Here is a 10,710-nt window from a genome sequence, read left to right on the forward strand (position 1 = left end):
TTAATTAATTACCGCTAAAGATCATTTTTGGCATAGTGTAAATTCACATTACATGTGAGAAAGGTCCCAATACAACATATACTACTCCTATATATATGTGTGTATATACATGTATATTCACCAATCACCATGACATTTATCAAACCACAACCAAGATCAACAAATACTAACAATAGTTTATCATCATATATAGAATCATCAGAGACATAGTTGTTAATGGAGACCAAGAAAAACAAGGAAAGGTTATGGAAGGATGGGCTCCTCACAAGCATTGATTCTTCAACACATAAGCATTGGAGGGTTCGTGAGTCACTGTGGATGGAATTCTTTCACAGAAAGGCGATAAGGAAGGTGGTCGTGGAGGAAAGTGGGGAGGCTATGAGGAAGAAAACTAAGGAACTGAATGAGAAGCTGAGCGCGAAAGGGGATGAAGAGACATATGGTGTGGTGGAAGAACTGGTGACACTTTGTAACAAAAAATGATCAGCAACAAGATTTAAGAGTTATCACTTTGTGATTCATGTAACGATAGAATATACATGAACCACTTTTATAACGAGGGATGTAGCAACTCTAAATCATGTTTTATAATTAAGTACTTGTTGTTGGCTTAACCAACTCATCAAAAATTCCTTACACCAACAATAATTATGTGTATCTAAAATGGAACAAGGAAATGCTTAACATTATTGTAGCCTACAATTGAATTGAAAAAGAAGTACTCATACAACAACCAAAAAAGAACAAGTGTGATCCTACCAATAGAGTCTAAAAAGGGTGGTGTGTACGCAACTTTATTCCTATCTTTTGAGGGTAAATAGATTGTTTTCAATAAACCCTCAACTCATACAGTTCTACTATATATCCTATAAGTAACTCATTTGCTTACCTTGTGAATTAAACAATAATCGATCGATAGAGTCAAGTTTGACCATGTATATTATTGAGACTAATTCAGACTGAGCATGCAAACTGATATAATCTGATGAGCTGAAATTGATATTTTTGTATTTTTCTCTTTTAAATATAAAAATTTTGCAAATAGCAAAACTATCAAATTTTCTCAAACACTTATTCAATCTTACCCAAATGAGCAAATTATATTTCATATATAAGATATTACTCTAGAATATACACTACATTATTAAAATGAATAAATGATGAGTCTTTATCTTCTTCTTCTTTTTCTTCAAAATATGAGCTTGTAGGTTAAATCTTAGAAAAAAAATAAATTTTTACCTTTTTTAGAGGATTTGAGATTTGAAATTGAAGTTAAAATTTTGTATAAATTTCATAGTTAAATATTGATTTCAAATCAAAACTTGAAATTGGGGTCAGAAATTATATAACCAAACGACTATAAAATTTTATTGGTGAAAAGATTTTTGAACTATAACTCTTCCATATAAATTAATTCAAAGGATAATAGCATCTTCACAAGCCTAAGGTGAATAGTTAAATTTATGTTATATAAAATCTTTTTTCATCGAAACTAACCACTTTGTATTGCGAAAATTTATGTTATAATTAGGAGTACTTATTAGTATGTCTTTTCCAAATAAATAAATAAATATATATATATATATATATATATATATATATATATATATATATATATATATATATTGAAATTCAATAATATTGACATAATTTGTTAATAGAGGCATAAATGGTGCTATTTAATTATGAAACATTTCCATTTTAAATTTGCCTATTCTCTATAATTTATCACAAGGTCCAAAAGTCCATTTTTAATTAATTTTCCTATTCTCTAAAATTTATTCCAAATTTTACACTTATTTTGTCCTTTCAACCACTCATTATTTCCAAAAATTCTCATTCAATTCTATTCACCAACAAACTTTGAGGTTTTAATACGGTCAACGTCAACTGACCATAAAATAAATATAGCAAATTCGCTACATACACGAGACAACAAAAAAAAAAAATGGGAGCATAATATCAAAATTTATGATAGAGTGATAAGTATTTCTTTATCAATTATTTCAATTCTTTAGTTTGAGTCTTACATATGAAATGACATTCAATAAAAAGTGCTTGAGATTGCTCGATATAAAACCATGTTAATCAAGTAATAAAATTAAATACGAAATATTGAATGGAACCAAAAAATATAATAAAATAAAAAATGTTAGATTTTGACTTCCGGTCGTGACTCGTGAAACATAGGCATTTTGGTCATAAATATCATTTCATCAAATTGTCAATATTAAATTTTATATTTATATTTATATAAATACTCCTAAAGCTCAACATATTAAATTTTTTAAACGTCAAGTTTAATATAGCAATACTGATTATCACGCATTTTAATTGAATTACACGTTTAACTAACATTTTTTATATTATTTTAAAGCATATTTTTAAAGTAAAGTTTATGTTCAAACACTAATTTTTTTTGGTAACATAAAAAATAACAAAATGTTCTAGGAACAAAAACTCTATTTTCTTAATTAATTGTATGTATTATCCCGTACAAGTAAATTTGTTGCATGTATGTGACCTTCATTTATCAAAAATTCGATAGATTTCTTTACCGCTCTCTACAAATATGTATAATAAACGCGATGTTAATTTTTAATAAATATTTATTTTTAATATTTTTCTTTAAATGATGAAGTTTATGTTATCTTATTTAATAAACTTGACAGTAAGTATATCCACTTCTAATTATACATTCCAATGTTCATGCAAATTGTAGCACTTATTTGATGCTTCATATAACTATGTGGTGAGATTTAAAATTGATTTTATCTTATTATAGTAGTATTTTGTGGACGTATTTAAATAGATATTCTTTATTTATTATGTTGAGTAAGATCTTCGAATTAAACTATAATTAGTGTTTGTGAGCGGTATTCAGAATTTTCCTGGTGAAATAGAATATAGTTTATAACAAATAACTCTTTCAATATAGTAATTAGAATGAGTAAAATGATATAGTATTGTTATTAATTTTTTGGCGAAAAAAATTTAATTGACCTCTTGCGTCCTAGCTTCGCCCATATTTATTTAATATTTTCATAAATTTTAATTTAGACTAGATTTACGAGTAAAATGTATTAAAAATATTGAACTATAAATCTATCTATAACTCAAATAAGATGATCGAGTTTAATCATTACTACTCAAGTCCTGGATCAATATAATTAAAAATTAAATCCTTCTAGGTAGAATTTAAGGATCCGTTAGACATTACTCCCTCCGTCCCATTTTATGTGGCACTATTTCCTTTTTGGTCAGTCCCAAAAAGAATGTCACATTTCCTTATATGGTAAGTTTATAAAGGTACAATTCCTCTTTTATCCTTGTTGGTCCCACTTAATCTTAAAATAATACTCCAATACATTTATGAGGAGAGAGAAAAAAGAGTCTACTTTTTAAAGGGCAATTTAGTAAATATTTCAAAGTCTTCATTTATTTCTTAAACTCCGTGCCCGGTCAAATGTTGCCACATAAAATGGGACGGAGGGAGTATTATTTTTTCTTTAATTCAAAAACACTATTTATTTTAAATATCACATTCTTAATGTTCAAACACTGACTAAACTACTTAACCAAGATCTATTGGATAACAAGTTAATTTGTTAACGCTCTGTTAAAGTACCTAGTTTCGTTCATTTTTAATTGTTATAGTTATCTTTTTTAGAGTCAAATTATTAAAAAATTGACTAACAGTTTACGATATATTTTTTCATCATATAGATATGTAAAAAAATTACAATTTATAGTACTTTTCGTATAGTTTTTGAATATCTAAATTTTTTGTTTAAAATATCAAATTAATGTAATCTAATTTAACTTTGAAAATTAGTCAAATTAACTTTCGAAAAGCGCAACATGACAAATAAAAGTGGACGAAGGGAGTACTAATTTGTATCGAATATTTATATCACATAAATTTAAAATGTAATATATATAATTTATATGCAAGAAATATATTTATTTTCATTATTTGAAAAATACATTTGGTTCGGTAAATTTTTATCATTATTGTGAGCCTACATAAGCTCAACTTTCTTCATTTCACACAAGAGCCATTAATCTCTACTCACATTTTATTTATGACAACATTATCATTAATATAACTTTGTACAATACGAAAATTAAACATATTTATCAGAAAAAAATCATGTTATTGATGTATGACCAAATTTAGCAAAAACTTAGTTATTTTTAACGAACGTAAATCTTAAATATCGCTATAACATATGCCTTACCCTTAATACTTATCAATTTCGATAAAAACAATCCCTTCTTATAATCTCTCAAATTAATTTTACTTGTTACACTTTAACTTGATCATTACTAAGAAAATAATATTTGGCATGACTATCTTATTATATTATATTCCTATTTCAATATGTCTTGTACTATTAGGTCCTAAAAAATAACTTAGGAAATAAACAATTAATACTAAGGCTAAAATATGGAAAAAATAATTACTTTCTTTTGTTATGTTAAAAGAAAAAGAAAAAAAATTCTAAAATAGTGAACAAGTAAAAGTGATTTAAAAAAAATAGTTTTTAAATCAAAAGTAAAAAGTCAAATTTAAATGACTTTTAAGTGAAAAAATAAAAAGTAGGAGAATAACTACTTTTGATTTTTGACTTATTTTAATTTTATTTTAAGTCATTTTTTACCTTGTGAAACGCTTCTAACTTATTTTTAAGTTATTTTTGACTTATTTTAAGTTATTTTTTATATTTGTTAAATACTTTTACAAATAAAAAACTAACTTAAAAGTAGATTTGATCAACTTTTAAGTCAACCCAAACAACATCTAAATATGGTCTAGTAAGAAGAATAATGTCGACTTTACCATTAACTCGTAAAGATAGAAATATTGTTTTTTTAAGACCCAAACACAAGTAAAAGTGATTAGGAGGAGTAACTGAAATATTATTTTCAATTCCCAATAAAACAATTTATTCAAAAAAAAAGACAAAACATTTTTTTGTTCCAAAACTACCCCTGCACTGAAACACACACCAATAAACACTCTGAACTCTGAAAAATAAGTCCACATATAATAAATTCAACCATTCCCCTTTTAGTCTTTAAAAGGAGTTTTTTCCCAAGTGAAGTCAGCTCCAATTTCAAGGTCAATAATTTTGATTTTCTCTCTTTTGGGTGTTAAAGAATTAGTCAGAAATGTTAAATTAATGCCCTTTTTGCTGTTTTTCAGTTCTTCTGGAGAGAATCTTGATTGGTTCTGTGACTTGGGTCTTTTAACTATTCTTTTGACAATATCTTGATTTTTTCATTTTTTTTATGTGTATATATATATATATATATAATAGATTCTTCATTTGTTGCAGGAGCTGAGCTTTTGAGCTACTATTACAAGAATGACTAGTTCTGGGAAAGAAGATCAAGATCAGAGGTACTCATCTTTTTGTATGTATATGTTGTATACATATGTGTGTGTGTGTGTGTGAATTTCTTATCTGGGATTTAGCTTTTAATTGCTTACTAGTACAATTGTTTTGTATACAGAAAAATCCATTATTATCTCGTGTTTGGTCATAGATTTTGAAGTTGAAAATTTGAGTTTAAAGTTGTGATTTTTGGAATTTGAGGTTGTATCTAGACATGCATTTTATTTGGAAAAAAGTTAAAATTTTGTGTATGGAATGTCCTAAAAATCTAAACTTGGAAATATTTGAAGAATCAAATTTTAATGCCAAAATCTACTTGTAAAATCTATGGCCAAATGCTAGCTAGTTTTGTCTTTACTTTGATGATAAGAACAAAAATAAGTGGCATGGGAATTGATCTTGTGTATATAATGTGATTTGCTGCTGTTGAGGAGATTTTGTGGTGATGAACTCCCTTCCTTCCGCCCCTCTAGCTCCGCCCTTGGATATTGGATTTTGGTGACTGTTAATTTTGCTTTTGTGTTTCTTTTGTAACTTTTTTGGGTCAGTTGTGGGGCAGTGCAAAGGAAACAGTGAAATTGGAGTCCATTGTTTTTGACGATCGAGTGTTCATCATAAGGAGGAAGAATGAATTAGCTATAGGAAGATTGTCAATTAGCTATACGAAGATTGTCACTCTAGTACTACAAGAGGATTTTTTTTTATGTATCGAGTAGTTTTGTTGGTTGGTTAGCTGATTGTAATAAACTAAATAACCTCTTTGAGTTTACTAATCGAAGCTTAATAGGGGAAAAAAATTGTATTTTGGTTATGATATATGTCTTGAATGTTTGTGAATGATTGAAGTGTGATGATACCAGTTTACAGTCTGTTCCTTCCATAATGAGTGATTAGCTTTAAATGCACAGTTGGGAGGCAGGGGTAATAGTTTTATAAAGTGTCTCTGCATTTGTCATGCACAGTAGGAAGTAGAAAATTTGGCAGCTAAAAAGATCTTCCAGAGTAGGTCGTGTGTCCATTTCAGGGCGTTAAAAGAGCTTTAGAAGTTCTGTTGTGGGAAAGGATGAAGATTATGGGGCGGAAGAAATAAGAGACTTACAGTGTAATGGCAAATTCTTAACTCTATTAATTAATGACTAACGGGGCTTCCTTTGAAAATCATTGATTATTAAGCTGTCGAAATCTATGAGTTTTTCTTCATTATATGGTAGGATGGTATTATTTCCTTTTAACCTCAGCGGAGTCAGATGTTACTTTCATTATCTTTTAACAAACTTTCATCTTTGACCAGCAAAATCGATGGCATTGAAGATTCTAAAACAACAATTGAATTTCTCCGGGGGAGATTATTGGCTGAAAGATCTGCATCAAGAACAGCAAAGCAGAGAGCTGATGAACTGGCACAAAGGGTTAGTCCTGTTGTTTAATTCTCTATAAGTAGACATGCATATAACACAACAAATTGAGTCACCGTTCCCAACTCAATCCGCACCTAGCTTAGTCTTATTTTCCATATTTAGTTGTTTCCATTCCAATTCTGAAATTGTCTACCCTTCGACAAGGAAAAACACTTTCAACAAACTGCCTCCATCTGTTACAGGTCTCGGAGCTCGAAGAGCAGTTGAAGGTTGTGTCTCTGCAAAGAAAGAAAGCGGAGAAGGCCACAGCAGCTGTTCTGTCCATATTAGAGGACCATGCAATAGATGATGTTTCGGAGGAATTCAGTTCAGGCTCTGATAAGGAAACAATCTTATCTGATCAAAAAGATGCTGAAAATAAAACAGGAGGGGACATTTCATCAAGTGCGAAAGAGAAAGAAGATGACGTGGACACGTTGTCAAGTTCGGGGACTGTATCTTCTTCATCAACTGCCAGAAGTTTGTCATGGAAAAGTGGCAAATCTGCTCATTCTTTGGACAGGAGGAAATACACTGATTCTAATAGGAGGAGATATAGTAACTTTTCATCCACTGACATTTCTTCTCCAAAACGGGTTGGTAATTCATGCCGACGGATAAGGCGCAGGGATACCAGGTTGCTTCATTTAGACTTACACTTCATTTGATTTTAAACAGTTCTGTCGATACTTCCATAGATTCTTTGCTACAACATCCTTAACGTGACACGTTCAACACTTACTTTTACTTTAATTGATGTAAATGCATATACATACGCCTACATATGACCAACACACATACGATAAACATTGCCATTGTTTTTTGGATAAGTTACCTTCATTTCTCATTTTAGACCTTATTCCTTTTGTGTGACCAGATCAGCTAGTGATAAGGTGCAAAATAGTTCTGCTGAATGTGCCCCTCAGGCTCTTCCAAGTTCTGCTAACAATGAGCCTCAATCTTTGACGGCTGGTGCTGGCAATAGTGATGTGAATGATCAAGTGCACGTTTCTGCATTAGATGTGTCAGGAAATGGAAGGGAAGCAGATAAGAGTGATGAAGACAGCAAAAGAGCTTTACATCAGCAAGCACAACTGATAGGGCAATATGAAGCTGAGGAAAAAGCCCAGAGAGAATGGGAAGAGAAGTACAGAGAGAGTAATAGTGGTACACTGGTATATTTATTGATTCATCTCTTACTCATTTTACATAATTCATCTATTGATTGTTCCAAGTAACTAGGTGAGTTATTTCTCCTTTTGCTGTTAAGAATGTTGGTATATTACTATACACAAACACACTCACATAGCGGTGCACACACGGAGATATATGATGGTGCTCTTCCTTTTCTGAAGATTTCTGTCTGCTTACTCCATAACCCATTCTGCTAATGTATGTTATCTAGGACGATAGACAATCTGGATTAGTTGTTCTATGTTATGGCTAGTATTAGATGTGATTATATTCTATCTCCAATTGGATCTTAGTTTAATGTGATATCCAGATGTACTCACCCAAGTTTATCGTACTTTATATTACTGATTTTAGCAATTTCTAGGATTATAATTTACATTGGGCTAGTAAGATATTTGTTATTGTCATCTATCCATGTTGAATGTAGTAATGGACAAACAGAGACATGATGGTGTGGTTCACTTGATTCCATCTATGCAGCTTAAATTCTCATATGTGGATGCTGCTTAAAACAAATGAGCAAGCAGCATTCAATAGAAGCAGTAATGCGAACGATGGTGTTGGTCTTTCATGACTTCTAGAGGCCATCAGTTGTAATAATAATCTCAAAACGTTTATAGGTCTTATTATATGTAGACATGGGCATCTAATATACATTTTTTATACAAACAGCGTTGAAGGTAATTTTGATTCTAAGCGAACACTAGGTCCTGAAGTTGATGAATCTTGACCATTCCATGGAAGAAACTAAAGTTCGATATGGTCTAGATACAGTGATGCTGGTTATTCTTTTCAGTTAATATATATTGATTTTTGATGTCTTCTTTAACTCTTTATGCCTAGTGAGTTTCTAGATATGTTAGTTTTCGCTTTAGTCTGGTATTGACCTTCTGCAGATCATTTTCTGGTGAAGATAATGCATATGTATGTTAAGGTGTGTCACAACTAATCCCATCTCATTCGTCTTTTGTGAACCACTCAGGATTCATGTGACCGTGAAAATTACTCGGACGTGACTGAAGAAAGAGATGACTTGAAGGCATCTCAGGAACCATGCTTAGCTGGAAGTACAAGTATGCAGAATCATGCAAACCAGAGTGGAGCAGCAGATGTTTCCCGTACCGAGCAGAATGGAAATATAGACAACTCTTCATCTACCCCACATGTCGATATGAGCTGCTTGGAAGATATAAAAGGCAGCAGAACTGTTGAATCACTTTCCCCAGCATCAGAGCTTGCACGTTCAATGTCTAATGGGAATTATTTAGAAAATCATGGTCAGACATCTGCTTATAGCCACCAGCAGTCTTTTCCTGTGACTCGTTCCCCCATGCACCCCGGAAGTAGCAGTTTGCAAGCAGGACAAGCTCTTCAAACAGGTTATGAACTTGCCTTGGTGTCTCATAACACTTCGAATAGTGTAAATTCTGTCCTCGGGGACCTTGAACAAGCTAAACTTTCACTGACTAAACAAATCAACAGCTCACTACCAACCGCCAGTTACTCGGGAATGCCCTCACGATTCAGTTCAGTAAACCAGTCTCCTGAACCTTCCACCTATAAAACCTCTCTAAGTCCTTACATGGAGTCTCGGTCAAATTATGTTACACAAAGTAATAGGGTTACTTATCCTTTCCAAAGAGCTTTCCCGGAGGTCTCTTCTTCAGCTCCTTCATACAGGCCTATATCTGAAACTAACTTTGATGCAGGCCAACCATCTTCAATGAGGTTTAATCCTAACTCGAGTTCACGTCTTCCCTTATCTAGTAAATTTACATACCCTTCCTATCCCAAGTTCCCAGACATGGTGCCAAAACTACCCCCAAATGAAGTGTTCTCGAGAAATTATCCTACGAATGAGACAGATCTACCTCCCTCATTTTCCTTCTCAACCTGGAGTCCCAAGGTTGTGCCAAGACTACCCTCAACTGAAAAAATTTCAAGAAATTTTCCTACAAATGAGACAGATCCACCTCCCTCATTTTCCTTCTCAACCTTGAGCCCCGAGGTGGTGCCAAGACTACCTTCAACTGGAGTTTTCCCGAGAAACATTCCTACGAATGAGACAGGTATACCTCCTTCATTCGCCTCGCGTAATGATCCTCATATCAAACCAAATATGTATAGAGGTTGATATTGTTCACAGTACATGCAGTTCTTGGTAAAGAAAATCTTCATATACCTCAAATGTTTTGAGAAGTGCTTACATATAGATTATTTAATCTCTAGTTTGTGTATCATTTACTTCTTTAATTATCTTAATCCCAGCCTAGTTAGGTGTTACAGAGAAACATCAGCAATATACCTTTTGGTTTTTGAAGCTGCTGTTGTATACTAGGTGTATTGTAAAATGGCAGAAACATATGAAATTTATTGGCAGGTGCTATAACATATAGTTTTTTTTCTTTTTGTTTTGTTTTGGTTTCCCACCTGGTGTTTGGTAGAGTCCGACTAATCCAGATTTGCGCCGGGTAGGACCCCTTATTCGGGGGTAGCGCTCCCTGCAAGGATTTCTTAATACCCAGTGCTCAAATTTGAGAATTCTGGTTAAGGGAGGAGCAACCTCATCACTACATTTCATTCTTCTGTTTTCCTTACGTTCCCTTTAAGGAACACAATGACATTAACTAAGAGTTTTGACTTCTATACGTGGACAATTACTACAACAAATAAAGAATTTGGTGGCGATAATAAATATGAATATTTATGACCAACAC

General features: G+C 32.0%; 1 protein-coding gene across 2 annotated transcripts; it reads left to right on the forward strand.

The window, feature by feature from the left end:
* The first annotated feature begins 5,097 nt into the window (after positions 1 to 5,097).
* LOC125837070 (uncharacterized) lies at positions 5,098 to 10,403 on the forward strand. 2 transcript variants are annotated; one of them, XM_049516217.1, is made up of 6 exons: positions 5,098 to 5,125; positions 5,343 to 5,407; positions 6,694 to 6,811; positions 7,003 to 7,436; positions 7,677 to 7,974; positions 8,976 to 10,403. In XM_049516217.1, exons 2-6 carry the CDS (start codon positions 5,373 to 5,375, stop codon positions 10,125 to 10,127), a joined length of 2,037 nt encoding a protein of 678 aa, XP_049372174.1. In that variant the 5' UTR covers positions 5,098 to 5,125; positions 5,343 to 5,372; the 3' UTR covers positions 10,128 to 10,403. The 2 variants fall into 2 exon arrangements, with proteins under 2 accessions (XP_049372174.1, XP_049372172.1); XM_049516215.1 differs by lacking the exon at positions 5,098 to 5,125 and adding an exon at positions 5,202 to 5,233.
* The last annotated feature ends 307 nt before the right edge of the window (positions 10,404 to 10,710 follow it).

Source organism: Solanum verrucosum, unplaced genomic scaffold (assembly GCF_900185275.1).
Source record: "Solanum verrucosum unplaced genomic scaffold, falcon-dt-bn FXZP01000165.1, whole genome shotgun sequence".
NCBI classification, from domain to species: domain Eukaryota; kingdom Viridiplantae; phylum Streptophyta; class Magnoliopsida; order Solanales; family Solanaceae; genus Solanum; species Solanum verrucosum.

Bases quoted from the DNA above. Each gene is read 5' to 3' on its own strand.
- LOC125837070 (XM_049516217.1), top strand. From the start codon at position 5,373: ATGACTAGTTCTGGGAAAGAAGATCAAGATCAGAG. The intron at 5,408-6,693 runs GTACTCATCTTT...ATCTTTGACCAG, and splicing joins AAAGAAGATCAAGATCAGAG to CAAAATCGATGGCATTGAAG. The intron at 6,812-7,002 runs GTTAGTCCTGTT...CATCTGTTACAG, and splicing joins CTGATGAACTGGCACAAAGG to GTCTCGGAGCTCGAAGAGCA.